General features: G+C 38.1%; 2 protein-coding genes across 4 annotated transcripts; both read right to left on the bottom strand.

The window, feature by feature from the left end:
- Positions 1–973: 973 nt before the first annotated feature.
- LOC118556445 (mitochondrial ribosome-associated GTPase 2-like) lies at positions 974–4,908 on the bottom strand. The gene is made up of 6 exons (XM_036139565.1): positions 4,550–4,908; positions 3,934–4,081; positions 2,169–2,284; positions 1,854–2,072; positions 1,620–1,758; positions 974–1,435 (listed from the first exon to the last, which is right to left on the bottom strand). The coding sequence occupies exons 1-6, from the start codon at positions 4,748–4,750 to the stop codon at positions 1,041–1,043; spliced, it is 1,218 nt and encodes a 405-aa protein (XP_035995458.1). The 5' UTR covers positions 4,751–4,908; the 3' UTR covers positions 974–1,040.
- A 2,678-nt stretch (positions 4,909–7,586) lies between these two features.
- On the bottom strand, positions 7,587–22,792 carry LOC105932284 (SS18L1 subunit of BAF chromatin remodeling complex). 3 transcript variants are annotated; one of them, XM_012871366.3, is made up of 11 exons: positions 22,518–22,790; positions 20,538–20,614; positions 20,363–20,447; positions 20,074–20,206; positions 19,444–19,665; positions 18,668–18,829; positions 15,604–15,705; positions 14,774–14,866; positions 14,493–14,612; positions 14,272–14,399; positions 7,587–10,179 (listed from the first exon to the last, which is right to left on the bottom strand). In XM_012871366.3, exons 1-11 carry the CDS (start codon positions 22,584–22,586, stop codon positions 10,159–10,161), a joined length of 1,212 nt encoding a protein of 403 aa, XP_012726820.2. In that variant the 5' UTR covers positions 22,587–22,790; the 3' UTR covers positions 7,587–10,158. The 3 variants fall into 3 exon arrangements, with proteins under 3 accessions (XP_012726820.2, XP_035995470.1, XP_021176596.2); XM_036139577.1 differs by lacking the exon at positions 15,604–15,705 and having other exon boundaries at positions 22,518–22,792; XM_021320921.2 differs by lacking the exons at positions 20,363–20,447; positions 22,518–22,790.
- Between the last annotated feature and the right edge of the window lie 876 nt (positions 22,793–23,668).

The following is a 23,668-nucleotide window of genomic DNA, read 5'->3' on the forward strand; positions in this document are numbered from 1 at the left end:
TTTATGTAGTCGGTTTTACTTAATGTTGCCCCCAGAAAGATGAAGTAGTTGGATTGAAACTGTAGTTAGCTACCATGAGAAACTGCTTTACAACCATAACAAGCATAAACCGAGCTATACTGACCTAATTAATTCCAGCTGATGACAACTTTTAAAATCTAAATTTTTAGCAGCGTTAAAGCTTTTTATGAGATTCTAACTAACCACAATTGGCAACAGAACCATGCTTAGCATGATTTTATAGTACAGTTTGTTTTTGGCTGATCGAGTTGAGGATCAAGTAAAATGTGAAAAATATTACATGATAATCTAAAACTTTTTGATACAATATATAATATATTAAATATAATGTGTGAAACATTTATTTTAGTAACTTATGTTCAAAAAAATAATGTGTAAGAATTTACTAAGTACCTGCTTGAAATTGCCTGTATGTAGTGTTATCCATCTACATGATAGTGCATGCTTACTTTGTAAGGACATGTTTATTTTTTTCAGGAGGTTATGAGGAGAGTACTTGACAGTGACCTTATCTGTGGCACTAGATAACCCAGCAAGATTTTTCTCCAGGCCAATATAAAAGCATGTTTTGGCACAAATGTACAACAAGGTAATGCACTAGATTTTGTAGAGCCCGATTGAAGCTGTGTGCTTGAGGTTGATGGCCATCTCTTCCAGATTCATCCCTCCCTCATACTCCCTGACTGTATCTGTAAAACCATTAGCAGGCATTTGCACAGATAGACCCATAGGGGTGCTCAAGCACTTGCACTTTTGCCATGGATGAGAAAAGTGCCTTTGCTATTGAAACCCATTTTTTTTTTACATTTGTTTCATCAATATTTAAAAATAAAATAACCCTCTCCTCCCACTCCTCTTAGCGCTTATATAAAGCTGAATGCCAGGCCCGGCAGCTTTTCTTGAGATGGTATTTTTGTAGTGTGAAGAAATATTCCAATAACACCACCCCAAATGTTGGTTTTCTCAGTTTATTTATAATAAATATAAATACATTGTCCAGTTCCAATCATATTTGTCTTCTACCACCTAATTGGTTTAACTGCTCTGCCTTCGTCTCCTTGGAGGTAGCCATCATACAACTCTCTAAGGTGGAGGATGAGCTCCTCAGTATTATGTCCCGTCAGAGCAGACACGGGGATGACCCGCTGTGTAACGTGGCTCTTCAGGGTCTCCAGCTTCTCCCGGGCCTCTGGAAGGTCCATCTTATTGGCAACAATGGCCTGAGGCCGCTGGGACAACCCGGGCTCATACTGGTCCAGTTCATAACACAAGTGCTGCAGCTGGGTCCAGGGCTCTGGCGCCGACAGGTCCAGGACAAAGAGGAGGAAGCGACAACGCTCTATGTGACGTAAGAAGGAGATCCCCAGGCCTCGATTTAAATGGGCTCCTCGGATAATGCCTGGGATGTCAGCAACTGCCCATAGAGAAAGTAAAATCATCAGATGATCAATTATTTAAAGCAAGTTTAAACTTTCAAGAACATTCATACTGATAACCACCCTATGACTAGTTCCAAAACAGTACGGCTAAAATATCTGTGAGCTCATCATAAATTAAAGTTTGCTGAAGTAAATGAGTGTTTTCTTAAAGCTACGTACCTGCAACTTGCTCATGATCCCTGTATTGAACGATTCCTACATGTGGATTGAGTGTCGTAAAGGGGTAGGAAGCCACAGCAGGCCTGGCGTTAGAGATGGCTCTCAACAGTGATGATTTGCCAGCGTTTGGAAAGCCAACCTGAAAGGATAACAAAGAAAAAAACATTCAATACACAAGCAAAACTGAAAGAAAACTTCTGAAATGTCTCCTCAAATATAAGATCTTTCTCCCACCAGTCCAGCATGTGCCATGGTGCGTAGCTCCAGTTGAAGAACTCGCTCCTGGCCTGCCACGCCCGGGGTCGCCATCATAGGTGCCCGATTCTCGTTTGACAGAAAGAACCGATTCCCCTTCCCACCGGTGCCGCCATACACTGCCAAATACTCCTGGCCATGCTCAGTAAGGTCCATTATAGCCGTACCCTGCTCCTTCACCACCGTTCCTATTGGTACCTTTAGGAAAGAATACCACAGGAGAGGCTAGGAGAGGCCATAAATAGATCAAAACAAACATTTCTAAACTGTTTATGATAAAATGCATTGACTCACAGAAACGTAGGTTGTGTTGCCATTCCGACCATAACAGTTCTTACTGCCCCCTGACTGTCCGTCTTCTGCTTTGTAAACTGGAATCACTTGGGCCAATGATTTCACAAACCGGTCAGCTGCAAACATTATAAATAAAAAATCTCAATGAAATCACATTCATTCAACTCTGTGAAGTAATTTACTTTCATTACTACTTTTTTAGTTTAAGTAATTCCTAATTGCCTCGAATTTTGACACAATCTAATAACACTTCACTGAAAAAGTTTTTTTAAATGATTTTCTTCTACCAAAATTGTTAAACCGATTTTAATTTTTTTTAGTTTTCAACACATTTCTGAAATGAAGATAAACAATTAAACAGTGATTAACACCAGAAATTAATGAAGAATCTAAATTTTAGGGCCATTTTGAGCAAAACTAGAGAGACATATCACAGAATTAAAATACATTAAAGAGTTTGTTTATCTCAGTAATTTCACTAAAAAGTAAAACTCATAGTACATTGTAAATATGCTTTACAATGGGGCTTGTTTGTTAGATAAAACGTACCTTTTGAAAATAACAACCCTTTTCATTAAGTCTACATTTCGGTATTAAAAGTGTATTCTTTATTGGTTTGATGATACATTCTAAACTTAAGTGTCAAGTTTCCCTTAGCTGCAGGCAGAAAATCATAATAAGTAACAGAAATAAAGGCTTGAAAACATCCGCGTCTGTATAATTAATGTAACTTTGTGACTGAGCTAAGGAAATAAATACACTTAAACATAACTTTACATTCATTGCACACTTGGTGAATTTTCATTTCTGTTAACTTTGATCTATATGGCTTACATCTAATTAAAAAAACAAAATTCGGACTCAAAATATCTACATGAAAATATTTGGGTACATTAGAACAATTTAAAGACTGACTCTTCAAATGGAAATGTGTTCAATTGGTGACATAAGGACGTACATCAGGGACTCCCAAAGTGTGATGTGCACAGCCCTGGAGGTGCGCAAGATGAAAAATGTAATGGCGATCTGATAATTACACAATTAGTGTTTTTTTCCCCCACACAATAAATATGTGTAAACCCTGGTGTGGTTAGGATCCAATGAGCCCATTTTATACAGTATTTCTAACTAGGTACAGAAAAGTTTTTAATCAACTTCATCAAATAGCAAAGGTGAAATCAATCATAGCAAGACCTGACTTGGAAACACTAGTCCATGCTTTTATCACAGTTCGTTTTGACTACTGTAATGCCCTGTATATAGGCACTGGCCAGACCTCTCTTGGCCGTCTGCAGCTTGCTTGTTAACCTAGACCCATAGATACGAACATATTACTCCCATCCTAGCATCCCTTCACTGACCCCCTGTGTACTACGGAATTACTCAGAGGGGACAGAGCACTTGCTGTTGCTGCTCCTAAGTTATGGAATAACTTACCACTGAGAATCAGACAGGTCTCCTCTTTTCCTGTTTTTAAATATATTTTTAAAAACACACTTTTATTTCCTTGTGATCACTCACTGTGATCTTGTTGTGTATGGCATTTTAAAATACTCTTGCAGTGGATTTGGTTTTTAGCTTTTGATGTTGTGTGTGTATGTTTTGTATGGTTTTAAGCTTTTCTTGTTTTAATGAACAGCACTTTGGTCACTCATGTGGTTTTTAAACTGTGGTTTAGAAATAAAGCTGATTGATTGATTGCTAGTCCTTGTTCTGTTAAATAATGTTAAATTGTTGCAACAGATGAGACGGATCATGGTCTTACCCTTTATAATGATGCTTCCTCCGTCGCCTCCGTTCCCCCCATCTGGCCCACCCCATTCTTTTCTGGGCTCGCTGTGGAAGCTGCAGACACCTTTACCCCCAGAACCGGCAACCAACTTCACACGCCGATGGTCCACAAAGTGACGGGTCTGTGGGTGACAGAACACAAAGTTTGATTGAATACAAGCAAAGACTCCCATTGATCTCTGAGGAATAACTAAAACAGTCAAGACAACTTATTATTATTTTTTGTTTAAATAGAAATTTTTTTGTCCAGTTCAGAGATGTCTCATATCTTTTCAGAAACAGACTTATTGGTTGAATGGAAATTATTAAACCTAAATCTCCATTCGTACAAGTAATTTCAAGCCTAATTGTAACGTGCCCCACATTTCCAGCACTGCTAAACACTATTTTAGAGGTGATGTTTTACACAAAGGAGGTTGAATAAACCACGTTTAAACCACCAAAGTACAGCTGCTTTATAACACAGTAGACTTTGCATGATCAACACTGCTTTAATCTCCAGGCCAGATCCTAACAGGATAGAGCAGAGACCTGCTTCAATGAGCCAACATTGATGACACCAGAAACGTATTACCAGATCAGACACATACCAGCTTCTTTTCGGACATCTCCTTCTTCTTTTTGACTTTACCGTGAAGTGCTGTGGAGGTGCAGACCCGTCTGAAACCGCCTGTCCACCTACACAGCGCTGACCCCCATGCTTCCTTGTCGTGCCCTAAACAGCGTCTTGAAATGATCACAGCGGAGGGCCAACAGGCTGCTTTAACTCTCCACAACAGCGACAACATCATCCCTCCACGGAGTTATAAAAACAAGCAAGGGTTGATAATGACACATTGATTGCTTGAAACGACTAATTCGCGCTAAGTTAAAAACAACTACGGAACCCGTGAAGGGACATGCTTTGGTTCTTCTTCGTCTTCTTCTTTTTCTTCTTCTTTTTGTTTAACGGCAGATTGCAACCATGACTTTTTGGTGCATACCGCCACCTACCATATTGGAGTATGTAATGTGGATTTACTGCCCCCACCTGGCTCTGTCTGTCCCTACAGGCCATGCGCCTCTGAGGTAATTATCTAGGTTTCTTTAAAATAACAGTATATGTTTCTTAACCTTCCATTGTATCCCTATAGTTCAACAATTGTCATTTATTCTCTGCAGACCCTCTCTATTGATCCTTATCACAATTAATTCACATAACATTACATACTGATGTGGAATTTATGTGATAGGCCAGAACAACATCATCAGAATCAGAATCAGAATCAGACATACTTTAATAATCCCAGAGGGAAATTACATGGTGGAATATAAGGAAAATAAAACTTGTTAAAAAAAAGAAAAGAAAATCTCAAAAATCCCTTTTTATTTAAATTTCCCTCAAGATAAAACAATAAAAGTGGTAATTAAAAGTGAAATGGAACATTCTGAGCTACTTGCAAAACACTACGTGGGTCTGAGAGTTAACACTGTAAATCAACCTCAAATAGACCATCTCCATGATGAAATAAGGGGGCAGCAGCATCATGATGGGGTGTTGTTTCCTTTGCAAGAGTCACTGGGAAGATAGATGAAAAAAAATCTAGGATGATCCAGAAGGAAAAACTTGAGATTTTTGATTCATTTCATAAAATTTTTCTTTTATTCACTCAATGATGAATGTAAATAGTTCATATAACAACTAAAATAAACCATGAATGAAAGGAGCAGAAATAAGTATGAATTTATATCTGCCCCCTATTCACATATAAGGAATTTTAGCTATTCAACTCAGAGAACTATGAAAGACATATTTAAAATAGACAAAAATACACAACAAAGCCTTAGCTTATTCAATGTCATATCACTTCACCATAATGATTTTCACATGTCTTTTAAATGCAGAAAGAGTCATACATTGTTTTTTCTCACTGTGAAGACTGTTCCATAAACTGGCACCTTTTATTGAACTGCTTCTTTCCATTATTGTCATTCTGTATCAAGATTTTTATGAAAATGTCAGTCCTAATCTGTAATTACTTTCTCTTTTTCCAAATCTATTTAGAATATTGTTTGGTAGAACTGTTTATGTGCTTTATACAACACTTTTTAGATATTGTGCTTTATCAATTAAATAGGTTTCACTAAGCTTAACTGTATAACTACTGTATTTCTATGATGTCTGTATCCACTCCTTTAACAACTATAACAGCTCTTCTGTGGATTAAAAAAATTATAAAATGTTTTACTGACAACACCCCACACTTCCATGTAATATGCCATATATGGAATGATTAGTGAGCTATACATTATATATATATACATTATATATATATATATATATATATATATATATATATATATATATATATATAGTGTGTGTGTGTGTGTGTGATTAGCAATAAAACAGAAATAGTGGATTGTTTGACTTTTATATGATTTACATGGGATTTCCATGTCAAATGTTCATCAATGAGAACACCCATAAACTTAATATCTCTTGTTTTTTGTATCTTGGCTCCATCAACCTGGAGTCTCGAGGATCACCTTCTAGCAAAACAAACAAAGTGTGAAATTCAGGCACATGTGTCTGATCCCTCTACTGCCAATAAATGTGTCTCACTTTAAACAGAACCCCCACTGGACCCTTATTTATGGTTTAGTCTGTGGTCCTTGGCTATGAAAGAACTTAACCCTTATTGCACCAGTAAAGATTAAATATACTGGATTTGGAGGGCCTATACTATAATCTATTTTACTTTTCCAAATCCAAAAATATGACCCGATGTAGGCTGATTTAAACAGCAATAAATAAATGAAAATAGAATATTGAGTACAATGTTGTGTATGTAAGGTTTATCCATAAGAAAAATCCTCGATAGGGGTTGTGAGGGACCAAAGACCCGCTCCATTGAGCACGGAGGCAGACACCGGAGAAACCAGAACCCAGACGCCCAAAAGGACTCCCAGAGCAAAGATGACCAAGAGGGACCAACAGAGGGAAAGCTGCCTCCCCCATCCCAGGGAAGAGCAGAGAGGAGTCCCAGGAAACCCCCCAACAGCCACATTGTCAAAACCCTCTGGAGCTGTGGTGATGAGCCCACGGGCTCCGCTGGCAGCCAGCTACGCCGAAGCGGATCCAGCCATGGGCCCAGAGACCTGAGACCCAGGAGCACTCTGAAAGAAACTCTCTAGAAACATTGTATACGTTTTGAAGATCTCAGGATCATCGTTTGAGGTATCTAAAACTATTTCAGCGGAATCTAGACTCATGTTGAAAGTCGTTTAGAAAATATCTAATGTTGAAAATTTCAAGAACATTTTAAGATATGTAAAAAGAAAATAGGGGGAAAGTTTAGGTTGTAAATAAAGGGGAAAAAGGTAAAGTTTTGTTACAATTACTCCAAGCAATTATATTCACAAATTGCCAAGTTTCTTTGGAATTGTATTTAATAAAAACTAAATAAACATAATGATTAATTTGCACTCTCATTGGGCCATGTTAGCAATAAAAAATTATAGATAAACTTCAAATATTACCAAATCTTTGACAAAACATTGACCTCAGTGAATTCATTCATAATAATAACTTTCAAACAAATCTATGTGACATGTGAATTCTTCTTGAAAAAAACTGTACAACCCATATGAAAAATGTTAATATCAGTTTATTTTCTTTACCAAATAGTAACAAAAGACATAAGCATAAAAACATCAGGCAACACAGTCTTACAACAGACAGGTGAAGGACATTCAGATTTGAACAACACATGTACAATTGGACTCTGTCTTTCTGCAAACTCATTGTATCTGCAAACACACTCAGCCAACACACACACACACACACACACAAATTTGCATGTCGCATTACGGTCACAAGTGAAGATACACAACACAGATGTGGCAAAGAATCATCATAAATGTTCCATTCACAGTAACATGAAACACAGATACCAATTTATTACACTACAGAGGAGCCAGTGATTGTCAGTGTTGAATGGTTCATAGTTATTGACTGTCTGACAGCCAGCTTTGTGATTAGAACTGCAAAACCACTGCAACTGTTTTGTTTGTCTGCTGTCTGAGGTAAGTTAAGTTTTAACAGAATACTGCAGAGTTGGACCCTTAACAACCACATCAGTAAATATTCAATATTACAGATCAATCGTAAAATAGTTGTCACTGAAACAATAAGTTTGAGGTGTTTGTTTAAAGAGGGATGGATGGATGGATGGATGGATGGATGGATGGATGGATGGATGGATGGATGGATGGATGGATGGATGGATGGATCACACAAATTATGAAAATGTTCTTAAATACCACACCAGTTGTACCACAGAATTGCGAAACAACAGATGAATAAGATGAGAAAGTCCCTTTGGCCATTACTGTACATCAAGTAAAACTAAAAGGAATAGCAAATTCAGCATTTGAACCATGTATAACACAACTGAGTCTATTGCACTTACTGAAGAAAAGATGCAGGTCATATTACTGTTCGGTTCTTGGGTTACTTTGGCTTTTTGAGGATCACTTGTGAACAAAAACCAAACTGAATCATGCTACATTACAAAATATTAGACAATACGTTTACTGTCGTTACAAAGTAAAGTGCAGACAAAGTAACAAACCCCTTTGAAAACTAAGCACTGAATGGCATCCCCTTAATTCTGTGTAGAACTAGACATGGACCAATCAGAATTTAGGGCCAAATTCTGGTGTCTGGCTTTTGTAAAGCTTTGACCTGCCAATGATCTGCCAGTCTTAATAAATTAAGATTTCTATATAAGAACTGTAACAAAACAAGATAGAGCTACAGCATTTAAAACTAAAAAAAAAAAAAAAACACAACAAGATTACAAAGAAGACAACTTAAACTGTCTTTACAGTGTTATATTAGAGATTAGCCTGGTGAGCCTGGCTGCAATTACTATAAAAGTAGCCTCTGTGTGTATATTCTAGAAAATGTAGATCCTTACATTAACTAAAGGTTTTCCAAATGGCTTCTGACATCTTTAAATCCAGCATATTTCATAATAGGTAGAGGTGGAAATCCCAAAAAAATCAACAGAGAGCATGTTTCCTGTAAATTATTCAGCCTTCCTGTTTTCTGTTTATTAGTCTCACCTTTTCTCGGTCACTTGCCGCATGAGTCACAAACATGTTTTGCCATCTCTTAGAAAATACAGTTTACTTTAAAACTCATAACATCTCAGTGCTTAATCAAAATGTATTTTTGAACAACTTCTTGATACTGAAAATAGCTACCTCTGGGGTTAACCCCCTCCTTGTAACATCATTCACACCATGGGTGGTGTTAGCAGCAACCTAATATGGTGCATTCACTGATCAGTAAAATAAATTAGATTTTTGAGTTTCTGGCTCGTCTGTCATCATCTATGCCCATTAAGCTAACAATAATCAAACTCTGAACAACAGCTGATTTCTTGGTCCATCTCAACAATATGTCCAAGCAGAGTGATGCCACTAAAATATGGTACTGAACAACACCACCACAAAGCTTATAATGGAAAATGCACACTCATATATCTGAATCAGTGAGCTACCTATTGGGTCTATGACATAAGTAGAAAGCGAATGCATCTAATCTGCTCACAGTAACACATGACAGTTTGAATAACGCAGACAAACCCCTGATTTCAAACAATAACTCATCTTCATGAAAATTAAATTCCCTTTCCTCGAATCAAAAGCCCCCACTTTAATAATAAAAAGAACATTTCCTTGAAGGCTATATTTGCTTTTATGGCCTTCCATTTCAAGGCCTTCTCGGTGCATAAGATAAAATGAAATGGCTTCACAAACAATATAAGCACCAAAAGGAAAAAATGCAGGCCTGTGAAAGGGAAAATTATATATAAAAAAATAAATAAGGAATGACACATTTCTAATACTGCTTTTCTTCTTTGTTTAGCTGTCTAATGGATCTACTTTTTTTTTTTTACTCTCCCAATTTTGTAGGTTTCATGAGTTCTCAAAAATCACAAGTTACTTTTCTTTTACCCGTAAAATCAACATAGCATGAATGGAAGCATCACATTTATCAAATGATCTAATCTTGGTCGGAATGCTGATTTCTTTGAAGATAATAAATCTGGTTCAGAAAGATCTTCCTTTCCATACGATGAGGAGATTATTGTTGAAGCATATAATGGTAGATGTTCCTTATAGAGCAAAACAGTGTGTTGCCTTATTGCTAATAGTTTCCATATTGGCCCTGAAATAGGGAAGAAAAAAAGATACAAATTAAAAACATTGGATATTTTGAGAGTAGCTATGTTATTTATTTCAGTTAGAACGAAAAAAAAGTATTTTTGTTGATGTATCTAAAATGCATTTCACTTGGGTCTAAACATGAAGAAATTAAGTGAATTTCATAAAACATCAAGTGTCCCTCCAATTTGTGAAGTGCATCAATATCTGGATTATGTCAATGTAAAAAAAAAAATTTATATAGCACATTAAAAACAACATAATTACTTGATAACTTAATACTTAATACATAACACATATTCAGTTTAACAGAATCTGGGTCTTGACCAAAATGTTCAAAGTCTCAACAGTCTCAGTAGTCTGTATATATAGGGTCAGTTGTTCCTATGTTTTGGGGCACAAATTGCAGAGGCACGATCCCCTCTGGATTTTAATTTAGACCTTGGTTCTAATTGGTTGACCAGAGTGTTCTTACTGGAGTTTGATTGTTAAGGAGATCACAAAGGTAAAATGGTGCCAAGCCTTTTAAAACTTTGAAAGCAAGCAAAAAAATCTTAAAAGCATTCCTAAAACAAACAGGAAGCCTATGCAGAGAAGTCTGAGCCAGAGCTACCTGTAAGTGTTCAGGTTTTTTAGTACCTGTTAAAATATGTGCTGCTGCATTGTAAGAAATGCAGAGATGATTAATCTAACCCAACACACAAAGCGTAACAATAATCAAACTGAGAGTTGATAGAAAAAGTAATAACTTTCCCAAGTTCTTTTGTTGGGAAATCAGACTTCACTCTGGCAATTGGTCTTATTTGAAAAAATCTGGATATCACAACTGGATTTATCTGTTTATCTGATTTAAATGTACTATCAAAAAATAACAGACAGATTCCTCACAGCAGAGTGACTGTATGAAGCCAAGGGGCCAAGATTGTCAAGGGAAATACATTTCCCAAAGCTGATGACATCAGTCTTATTGTCATCTAGATTCAAGAAATATACATTCATTGTCAACCCAATTTTAATATAATTCAGACAGTTCAAGAGTGACTGGAGTGTATTGACCCCATCTTGCTTAAAGGCCAGATACATCTGAATATCATCTGTATATCAAACAATGGATGGGGATATTATATTTTCTACAAGTGGACCCACAAGGCAACATGTAAAGGTAAAGCAGTGGACAAAAAATAGAGCCTTGAGGGAACCCAACAGTCAAAGGAGCCATACAAAAAGAGCATTCCCCCTAAATTAACAGAAAAACTCCTACTCATCAGGCAGGATTTGAACCAAGATAAAACTGTGCTTTTGATAACAACTACCTGCTCAAGTCGTAAAATAAAATATCATGGTCCACATTATCGAAGGCAGCTTAAAGGTCTAAAAGAACTAAAACAGCAGAGCTTTGTGAATCAATCATTAAAAGAAGATAATTAAAAATGTATTTAAAAGGGGTTTCTCTGTGGTGGCATTTAAAACATGCCTGGAATATTTCACCAGTGTCATAGGTTGTTGGGAATCTCTGAAGTTGAACAAAAACAACTTTAAAAAAAATATTTAACAGAGAGGGCAATTTTTAAACTGATCTATATAGTTTGCAAGAATTGTTGGGTCAATATTTTTCTTTTTTATGAGAGGCTGCACTACAATGTGTTTAAATACAGCTGGAACACAGCCTGATGTGTTAACAAAAGTGATAACTATCTTACCAAAAGTTTGAAATACCTCCTAAAAAAGACGAGAAGGAAAACTGTCTAAAAGGTGAATTCGAAGGCTGCATATGATGCCCAATGACTTTTAAAGCAGCAAAAGTCACCGGCCAAAATGTTCAAAGTCAACTGAGGACCAAGGAGGTGAAAGAGGGTCTGCCCTATTAAGTGTGTAAAATAAGCTACTGTGTCAGGCCATAGCAAGTACTTTTAAGCATAGGGACTTAATGACTGCTTGACTTACTGGCAAAATATCCAATTTCTGAATGGCGGCAAATGGTGAAACAATTTTTAGCACAATCAAATAGAGGCTAAATTAAGAAAGATGGGTTGGACTGCTCTCCTGCTGCTCATTTAAAGCTGTCAGAATGCCGAGGTGAGTGAATTTTCATCAGTGCAGACTGAGATTCTGCATAATGCCACATTACAATAATTAATTTGATTTTCGGGTGATTGCTGCGACATTGGATAGGGCAACACTCAAGGCTCAGCTGATGATGAAATTTAAACTAAAGCATTTAAAGCTGTGCATATTAATATTTCAATAAAATGCAAGATAAATACACAAAAGTGTTACAGGGATAGGAGGCACTGGATAGTTAACAAAGAATATAAAATCTTTAATTTTTTGTTTTAAATCAGCAGCACCAACTATTCTGGTAACCTGGTCTGTTTGAGAAAAGGAGGGACATTCAGTAGAACTTTCCGAACTGGTTAGAAGAAGCAGCACCTTATGCCCGCCTACCAAAGGTTGTTTTAAACCAATCACGGTATCAAATGAAAATGTAAGCAGCAGGTGTCCTGAGAAACCACAACAAGAATAACTAGTCCAGGCAGTTCTTGCTGTTCTTCTTTCAAAGATGAAATTGTGGATTCTTATAAGACAGATGTGACAGCAGCAACTACGCATGTGTCCTCCTTCCCTGACATGTTTATGTTGGTTTGGCTGTGGGCTCAACAGCTATTGCTTTCTTCACAGGGATATGTCCCGCCTTAAACCATAACACTGCAATGTGATTGGCCCAAACAGTTTTCGGTTTGGTCACCAACATGTTTTGAGAGGTACCGGTACAAGATGGGGCTGCACAGTGTCGCAATGGGTAGCACTGTTGCCTTGCAGCAAGAAGGTTCAGGGTTCAAATCCAACCCTGGGTCTTTCTGCATGTTTGCATGTTCTCCCTGTGCATGCATGGGTTCTCCCTGGGTACTCCGGCTTCCTCCCACAGTCCAAAAAACATGACTGTTAGGTTAATTGGCTTCTCAAAATTGTCCTTAGGTGTGAGTGTGTGCTGATCTCTGTGTTTCCCTGAGACAGACTGGCAACCTGGCGGTGTACCCCACCTCTCGCCCGGTGAACGCTGGAGATAGGCACCAACAACCCCCACGACCCCATGAGGGATTAAGCAGGTCAGAAAATGGATGGATGGATGGACGGTACAAGATGGCTTCTTGTGTGTTTGTGAACGGACAATTACCACGAGAGTTCAGCTTGCAGGCAAGGTTACTATTCTGGGAGAGCTATTTACAAGACTTAGAAGTGTTTTTATGGATATTATTGAGAATTCTTTTAGAAGTGCATTTTTGATCAGGCATTGATGTGGGACAAACTCGGTTGTCTCCTTTCTAATTCTCTGCAAAGGTGGTCTATTAGGTTGAGGTCAGAGCTAGGTACAGATCAGCTAAGTTCCCCGCACCAAACCCTCTCAGTCACGTCTGTCTTTGTGGGCCTTGCTTTGTGTGTTGTAGCACAGTTATTTTTTGAACAGGAAGGGACATTCTCCTCCTTCAATGATTCCCACAAATATGGGAGAATAACACTGTCCAAAATATTTTGGCATGCTGGAGAATTACTACCTGCTTTCACTGAAACTGAGGGACTGAACCCAGCTCCTGAAAAAAACAGCCTCACACCAAAATGTCATGAGCTAATGTGAAGGCCACATGAAGTTTGGAGCTCTGAAGCTATTGACCGTCTGCAGGATGTTTGTTCTGAGCACTATGAGTCTCAACATGTTCTGACCCCACTCTGTAATTTTATGCAGCATACTTTACTACTACGTTGCTGACTTACTCTCTTTTCTAATAACTTCCAGTTTGTTCTAATAGAACTAACAGTTGACTATGAAATATTTTATAATGCAAAACATTCATGACAAGATTTATTATACAGGTAGCTTCCTATCAAGGTATGATGCTGGATTTTAATGAGCTCATAATAATGACTCAATCTTTCACAAATATGAAAGAAGCAGTCTGTATGACTAGGTGTTGGATTTTAAACACCTGTGGAAATGGAAGTGATTGCCTGAATTTGAGGATTTGGATGGGTAAGTGAATAGTTTTAGAAATGCAATGATACATTATTTTTATAATAAATGTTTGTTTTTAATTTTTACCTGTTCATAGGTGTAGGGCCTTTGAGTTTGTGCTCCGGGGCCTCCTTGGGAAGAGCGATAGTTTCCATATTGCTGGCTCTGACTCTGCGGATACTGGGAAAATTGGATTGATCCTCCTTGGCTTGGACCTGCAATGAAGATTAGCATAAAATAATATTTTCTATTTCTTTTGTGGACCAGTGATTATGTTTGACTAATTACTCTGTAGGAGGAATTCTCACCATATCCATGTGGCTGCCTGCTGTAGCCCTGCTGAGAGGAGTACTGCTGTTGGCTAAAAGACGGCTGCTGGCCAGAGCTCTGTTGATATGAGGCCTGTTGTTGGCTGTACTGAGAGTTACCTGGAGACACACATGCCAGGGACTCTTATCAGTGTTTATTTTTAAATGTTCATTGTAAATTTGCTTTGAGGGACCCAAAGGAACCTAAGTGTGCACTGACGTGTCCTTACAAATGATAATAAAAAAAAAATTCTAATAGAAACTCTTTGGTTTGAGGTTACCTCCTTCATAGTAATGAGGTGAAGACTCATCAAACGACCTGTCATAGCCTTGCTCACCATATGAAGACTGCTGATATGAGTATTCCCCAAGACCTGTGAAGAACAAGTTTCAGCACATGAGAAACTCGCTAAGCTAAAACAGGAGAGGGAGGGTATACCCCGGACAGATCACCAGTCCACCACAGAGTAACACAGAGACACACAGGGCAAACCACGATGCACACCTACAGGTAATTTGGAGAAACATAACATGTTTTTGGGCTGAAGGAGGAAGGCAGAGAACACATAGAGAGAACCCACAAATGCAAAGGGAGAACATGCAAACTTCAAGCAGAAAGACCCTAGGACCTTCTTGTGCCATTGCACAGGTGCTTTATTAATCATAATCATTATCTTTTTTATCGTTTTTTTTAACTATATATATTTATATATATATATATATATATATATATATATATATATATATATATATATATATATATATATATATATATATATATATATACATATACATAGAGAGACAGAGAGAGAGAATTAAAAAAACAATTACATGAATTATAGTACTTTTGGCACTCAAGGTTTCTCATCTCAAACAAAAACACAAAAAAGGAGTTTGCACTTCTTTTACCACTTGAAGGTACGGCAATGATTGAATTCTGAAATTTCGGCACACCGAAGGGGTCAGTATGGACACAGACATTCTGATTTACTAAAAAGGCAAACGTTGAGTAATAGATTGGCTCTGGAATTGTGCTGGAGGGAAATGGCATGAATTGTAGGGGTTTTATGTTTCAACGCTGTATATGAAGTTAATGAATGTGAATTTTTACCATCAGTGTAATACTGCTGGTTTATGGGCTCGGTGGAGCTCTGAGTGTGTCCATACTGCTCTCCGTAGAACTCGTCTTGTCCCATGTAGTGTTGTGCAGGTCCTGTAAAATAGGTGACATGACCCTTGATTAAAACCTTTGGACCAAAAGACCACCGAGATGGACACCAAAAGTGTTTGTAAAAGCATATTATCCCTTTTGTACTTATGTATGCATTTTTATTAGTTGGCAATATTTTTTATTGGGTAGAACAATAAAATATAATACTTAGGTTTTGCCATTTGTTTGATATTCTCCTCAGGCAACATATCTCTGAGGTGAGTCCTTCACACCCTGATCAAATAATAATAATAATAAAAAAAAATAATCATACTAACAATAACGCCAATAACAATTTAAGTAATAATAATAATAATAATAATAATAATAATAGTAGTAGTAGTAGTAGTAGTAGTATATCTGAGCATAAATGACAAGTTTTTAGTTTTTTATACAATTTTGTATAATTAATTGTAAACAAAGACACTATTATGAGAAAACAATTTTATTTCTAATTGACGGTGGTGTGCAGAAACTCCAGATTCCATTTCTTATGTGTTAGAAAACCAGAAAAATATAAGAGAAAGAGAAGAGACAAAAAAGAAACCAGTGCAAAGCAAATGCTACTCATTAAGCCACGTTTCAACCAAGCCATACTGCAAAATATAGAGTTTTTTCATCTGAACCACCACCAAGAACTGTAAAACATTCTCAAAAGAACTTCACACACTGTAACATGTGATCAACAATGTTATTAGAGGCCTTGCAAGAGTCCAATACACAATCAGGGAAAGGCTTAGAGCAACAAAGCTCTACCACAATGCAGAACTTCGCCTAGTCATGCAAAGATAAAAGCATGCCAGAGTATATGAGGATCTACACCAATGACCCGTTTGCCTGGAATGTACATTCCATGTATTTTATCTATTTACTATCTACTGCTAGAGCACATGCTGCAAAAGAGATCACAATATGGAGCAGGGCTAGAATTAGTAACATGCTGACACAGCAAGGTGAACCTTTTTTAATGACAGGAACCCAGTGTGACACAACTGAGACACCTCTAAAGAAGGGGAAACTGGAATCTAAACATTTGCTCAACCTGTTTAATTCTCTAAGATTATAAGATCAGCTGCTTCCAGAGAAGAAAGAGCAGTTCAGGCATTGCAGTCCATTTTTTGTGGACATTCCTTTCACTCCTTAGATGCTATTTAGTGTAACTTCACTCCATCATGTATGTATGTATATATATATATATATATATATATATATATATATATATATATATATATATATATATATATATATATATATATATATATATATATATATATATACATAGATGGATAGATAGATAGATAGATAGATAGATAGATAGATAGATAGATAGATAGATAGATAGATAGATAGATAGATAGATAGATAGATAGATAGATAGATAGATAGATAGATATACACACACGCACACACACACACACACATCAGGCGGAGGTAAAAACAAAGCTTCTTATAATCTTAGAGAATTAAATTGATAAATTAAACCTATGAATCCAAGCAGTTAATGTATATACTTGTTAGGACAGTGCAAAATATTTCCAATAACAATATTTACTGATTGTATGGTTACTTGACCTGCAAATGACTCGATGAGCTCAGCAGATAGAAAATACTGTAAAAACAAAGTTTTTATACAAACAAGAACTTTCACCTTAATATAAACTGTAGATGTGTCTCACTGGTGCATTTTTGGTGGAAACAAGTTTGTTCTTTATTCAGTGACGTTACTCACAGTGGATACAGTAGCCGCACATTTTACTCAAGTACAAGTAAGAAGTACAGTGGAGTGAAACTACTCCAGAGAAGTACATTTTGTTGAAAAAATTACTCAAGTAAATCTAACTGAGTAAATGTAACTAGTTGCTACCCACTTCTGAACAAAAGGATGCCACATCATTTAATAAGAATGATCAACCCACAGCGGGACTAATCTGAAGTCACTGAGAAAGTGAAACCGAAAAACTGATGCGACAGGCTAGTCCTGTTTACTGAAATGTCATTGCAGCAACTCAAACTGGTACTCAGCAGTTAGTATGGCCCCCAGGTTCTCGTATTCATGCCTGACAATGTCAGGGCATGCTTCTTATGGGATGATAAATGGTGTCCTGGGAATCTCCTGCAATATCTTGACTGGAGCTTCTGGATAGTCTGAGGTGCAACTTGGCGGTGTCAGACTGACCTAAAGATAATTTCCCAGAGATGTTCTATTTGATTTAGGTAAGGAGAGTGTGGATGCCATCGTTGGTATCGATTCCTTCTTCCTCCAGGACCTGCTTGCATGCTTTTGACCCATGAGGCCAGGCATTATCATAAACCAGGAGGAACCCAGGACCCGCTTCACTGGCAAAGGGTGTAGAATTGTCTAACAAAGGTCTAAGGATTTCATCCTCATACCTAATGACAATTGGGGTGCCATCGTTTATCCTGTACAAGTCTATAACATTCACAGCAGCTTCCCCAGACCCATTCAGGTCTTTAACATGAGCTAAGAGTGAGCCTGCTCTCATCTGTTAAATAGACCAGTGTGCCAGTGCTGAATCTGCCAATTCTGGTGCTGCCTGGCAAATGTCAGACAAGCTCCATGTGCTAGGCAGCAAGCAGAGGGCCTATATGCAATCCTAGAATAACTACCCGCCTCTGGGTCTCCACAGTCTTAAGACTGTGCTGGAAAACACAGCACACCTTCTGGCAATGGCACCTATTGCTAAGCTATCCTGGTGGAGTTGGACTGCCTGTGCATCCTCTGTAGGGTCCAGTAATCGCCTCACGCTACCAGTAGGCCTAGGGACACAGACCCTAGTCAAATGCAAAGCTACTGAAAAGCAGTGGAAAAAATGGAAAAGGGAAAATGTCAATGGACTCTACCTGCAAAACCATTCCTGTTATTTGGATCATCTCACTGTTGCCCCTTTAGTCCACTTGTTAGTTTCATTAACACTAAAACAGCCAACATGTCTCTACTACTTACCTTGCTGAGAGGAGCGGTAAGATCCCATGGGCCTCTGCGGCATGCTATTTCCTTGACTGGCCTGTCCCATCATACCCATTGCCTGTTGTCCCTGATAGTGTTGCCCCCCTGAATGGGCTGAGGAGTAGTGTGGAGGAGCAGATTGTTGGTGCATCATGGAGACTGGGAAGAAGGTAAGGGAGTAATCTCAAACATAAAGATTAGTCAAGAAACTAATATCCATGAAACATTATTCCCTGACCTTACACTGGAACAAATGCAAGGATAAGCTAATTCTAATTTACTTTCACTGCATGCCAAATACAGGAAAAGAGCAAAAGGGACTAAAGCAGTCATGTAGAATAAAGGAGAATCTCTTTGAAGAGAATCTTTTGCGCAGAGGTACAACTGAAAACTAAGCTGGGGGAAGCTAGCTTACAAACAGAAATCCAGTAGGCATAGCAAGACATTCGGAGATAGATAGGGTCAGCCTAAGCTTTCAGAGATCTTAAAGGCAAAAAGGTCAAGCAAAAATAAGAAATTAGTAGGCAGAATACATTTGCGATGAACTGAATGTGGAGGGAGCATCAGGTCTCACAGCAGTTATATATGCAAGTGACTTGAGCAAGAAAAGGTTTGTGATAAAATATACTAAAATAAGAATTATAAATATAATGCAAAACCTGCATCTGACCCTAACAACAGAGAGGAAGGAGAAATTAGGGCTTTGGGGTGTCAAAGTGTTATGTTCTTTGAAATTATAGACCAATGACTGAGCTCCATTGTTCCTGGCTCACCTTGGCTCGACTGCATGTTGAGGTTGCTGCGGGAGGAGGAGGAAGATGATGGCGTGGAGGAAGAGGAGGAGGAAGAACCATAACCAGGCCCGGAGCCCTGGGTCAGACTACCCTGAGAGGAAGGCGTGGCATGGCTGTAGCCGGATCCCGAGCTACTGTAGCTGCTGGTGGAGGGAATAGCCGTCTGCATGTGACCTGACTGCATGGGGGCATGGCTGGGGCCTAATGACACACATGCACAATCAGAGGAGGCCAGTGCACGTTCTCATGTGATGCCATACCATGGTGATCAGAGTACCACATTCAGTTCATCCTAACAGAAAACTCGGGCTGGGTGCGAAGTAGTAAAGACGATTGATTAATCAGAGGCTGAAAAAAGCAGAAATCAATGTAGCTGCAAAAGATAGCTGTCCGTAAGCTGAATACGAACTTAAAGATGTCTGAAAGAAGTCAGGCAATTAAGATAGGCATTGATGCAGACAGGAAGTGGGTCTACATGCAGCGTAGTCAGAATTTGATGAGTACACAACAGGTGAGGAGATGAAACACAAAATTAAACAGTATGTTTGTTTGCCGGGAAAATGTTGTATGGCTGATCATTCCATCGTAAAATCCACACTTGTGACCAACCATTGCTCATTTGGCTCTGCATCATGGATGTGGAAGGAAGTCCTGGTCCCACTATGTCATTAAGGTTACTTGGAGTATTTCTTCCACTCTGGCTCATTCTTCCAGGATCCGTGGACATATTGGAACTAGGAGGCTAAAAATGAACAGAAATACCACATAAGTTCATTGTGCTGACTTTTTTCATTTGTCATGTCTGTTTTGACTCATGGTTTGGTTGCAGTGTTGGTACACTATAGGATTGATCAACTCTGTTGCATGCTCTTAGAAACCACATGACAGACAGACTTACAGCCGGTAGTAGTGACTGCATGTTCTGATTAGAATCAGCTATTGTGGCCAAGTAAACAAGATTCCTGTGCAGGATCTGCTGATACCTGGAAAAGTGCAAATTTGGCAGAAGTTTGCGTTTTCCTTGGAAGGCCTTGGACTATTCTAAAACAACGACAACAACAAAAATCACTTACTGTGCACACTCAGCTGTCTTGCCTTTGCTTTGGTAATCCATAATACATTGTATTAAATGATGATTTTCATCCAACATCTGTGGGAGACACGAAGCAACTTCAATCCATATCTAGCATTTAAAGTGCTTGGAAAATTGAACGCTAAATGGCTTTGCCTCCTTCTTGGACAAAGCGATTGAAGGAGCTATTGCTCCCATTAGCCGCATTATCCTCTTTGCTCTGTCTTATGAAGCAGCAACCGGGGCTACTGATGCAGATTTCATATTAAAAAGTCTGTGCACTCCTACTGTCTTTCTCATAAAAAGGTACTCCTAAAAAAGTTTTTCAGTGTTTTGTTTTTTTTTTTTTTTTTTTTTTTTTTTATCCGCCCAAACCTCAGTCAGTCATACTGAGACAAATTCTGCTGCAAGTCACTTAAGGTTAAAGAAAGTTGTACTTTTCCATTGTCACCACGAGTATGATGAATTGTACAAAGTCAGCGACTCAATGCAATTATCTGTCCACTCTGGCCATTTGTTTGCTAAGGATTGCTGTAAGAGCAAAGAACTGATTCAATCCTTTGTCCACTGTGGCTACATATTTGGTCAGAAGGAACGATTGCTGCAAGATCAACAAAATGATACTATGATAAACCCACTACTGTCACTTGCTTTCTCGAGAGCAGGGATTGCTTCAAAGTCAGTGACTCAACAGAATCAGCTGGGCTGGATCTTTAAATGATCAACTGATTTTCATTTTGCTGTATCACATTTAGGACAAAATGTGACTTTAGAAGTGGATTGTATAAGTGTGTATCTCAGTAAATTTGTAGATTGTCTTAAACTTTTTTTATATCTGAAATTCAGTCCAATACTGAAACTTAGATATTATAAAAATTCAAAACACAAGGAGGGATTAATCCAAATGCTTATTTTGCAGGACTTTCACAAGAATATGACTTACAGCTGACAACAAAATAAAACCAAAATCTATCTTTCTCTGAAAAATAAAGTATTACACCTAGTGCTGTTTTTAAACCATATGTTTTCCTTCCTCTCAACTTTCCAAAAAAACAAACAAAAAAAAAACCTGCTTAAAGCACACACTGTAATATTACAAAGTAATTTAATCTGTGCCGATTCTTTTAAGCATCCCTTTCCCTTTTTCTCCGAATGGCTGGGTTCACTTTTATACTCAATTATTATTCATCAAAATTCACATTTATTGAGATGCACATGTATTTTGAACTGAACTGATATGAACTGATTTGGATTTTGATCATTTGAGCTAATGATAAAGAGCCCCAGTTAACATCTGTTTTGCTACATGTATAAAATGAACTGAAATTTTAACTCAATGAACACCGTGGTCCTGGGTTGGATTTATTTATTTTTTTCTGGGTCACTTCGTTATTTCACTTTTTTTTATTGATGGTGAAGACACATGCAGATTTGGGAATATAGCCTACATAAAACAACGTGTAGCTGCAACGGGATCAGCCAAGGATAAAAAGCAGCAGGGAGGAGGTTTTTCCATGTTGCACTCCAGATCCCCGCTTGATCTAGACTTTAAATTATTATTCAGCAATTCGTCCACAATTTGTCAAGTTTTTACTGAACTTAAATATAAAATAGTTTACTAGAAAATTGACTGTCTGCTATAAAATCCTACAAATTGTTTTTCCTTTCTTTTTGTCTTTTAGCTGAAGCTGATTTCTGAATATTAGCGCTGGTCAGAAGGCATGAGTGAGAAGGACGCGCATCAAGGAAGCAGCTATAGCCTGAGCAGAGCGTCGGCGACCTCACCGCGATGGCTTTGTTTGGTTCGCACCTTCCACTTCAGCGGACAGCAACGTTTCAACAGCGCTACCAGTTTCCTTCCCTTAGATTTCTACCTCAGGTTGAGGCGCATCTCACACACACACACACACACACCCTCTTCCTCGGCGATGTTTAAGTGTAAAGGACGCTTTGAGTTCTTATTTTCTTTCTTTTCTTTTACCTTTTGGATGGTTTGCGGTGTCATCTCCCCTTTACTCCCGGGACGCGCCGATGAAAACGCCACAGACATTTTGTCATATGGGAAATAAAAGCGCTTCTTTTATTCTAATATTTGTTATCTAGAGCGCAGCCTTCAATTTGGTTACATAGTTTCTTCACAACCAGGAAAAAAAGCAAGGGGGGAAAATGACAAATCTGTTATTGGTGTGATTTAAAGAAAGGGCATTTTAAGCTCATCATCAATATGGACAGAGAGAACACACCCGGCTTCATGGAAAGCGTTATTTATAGGCTGAGATTAAATAATGGCATCATGAAGAAAATGTTTACATGCAGGGAAACATCCCTCTTCCTTCTCCGTTGGTTCAGCCCATGCTCTGGGTAGAGCTGCCGCTAGACGGGGTATCCTTTTAATTCATGACAACCAGGAGCAGAATGCAGAGGGCTACGTGCGCCGTCCAGCGCACCTACGACCCGAACAGCGATTACTAAAAGTTGTTTTCAGCATCCCATTATGCTCAATTTCTCGGTTGATTTGTCTTTCGATGCCAAAGTCTATCGTTATCTGCTCGTCTAAAATGCTTTTTGCTTGATTTCAAATTTACGTTTACTGAAATAATTTATGGCGAAAGAGGGGGTTTGATGAGAACTTTACGTAAAGGTGCATCACAAGAAATTAATTCCTATATGTGGGCAGGTGCCAAAGTATTTTAAGTAGCTGTGTTTATATATTTTCATGATCATCTGGTTGGAAGTGATCATCAGTATGTGGTTCTGATGATGTGCAATGGAAGTCCACTTTGTTTTTATAGCCACCTGATGTTTGGTCTAATGTCTTGTCATCTTGATACGCTCCCACGTACAGTATATGGGATTTAGGTTCAGCAGTTGCTGGCCAGTAAAGCGATGATTCTATGGTCCTTAAATCAGTTATTGGTTAATTTAGCAGAGGGGGCAAGAACATATTTTTAAAAATATAAAATGCATAGGGAGGCCAGCAGTGCACAAATATCTACTCACTTTCACCTTGATTACACACGGTGAACAAACACTAAAGCAGATGACATGGCTCCTCAAATAGCTCTAACTATTCAAACAGACTCAAGCAATGTCTGTGCCTTTTTTCCTTCAGACTCTGGGTTCTTGATTTCT

This window comes from Fundulus heteroclitus, chromosome 1 (genome assembly GCF_011125445.2).
Source record: "Fundulus heteroclitus isolate FHET01 chromosome 1, MU-UCD_Fhet_4.1, whole genome shotgun sequence".
Lineage (NCBI taxonomy): Eukaryota > Metazoa > Chordata > Actinopteri > Cyprinodontiformes > Fundulidae > Fundulus > Fundulus heteroclitus.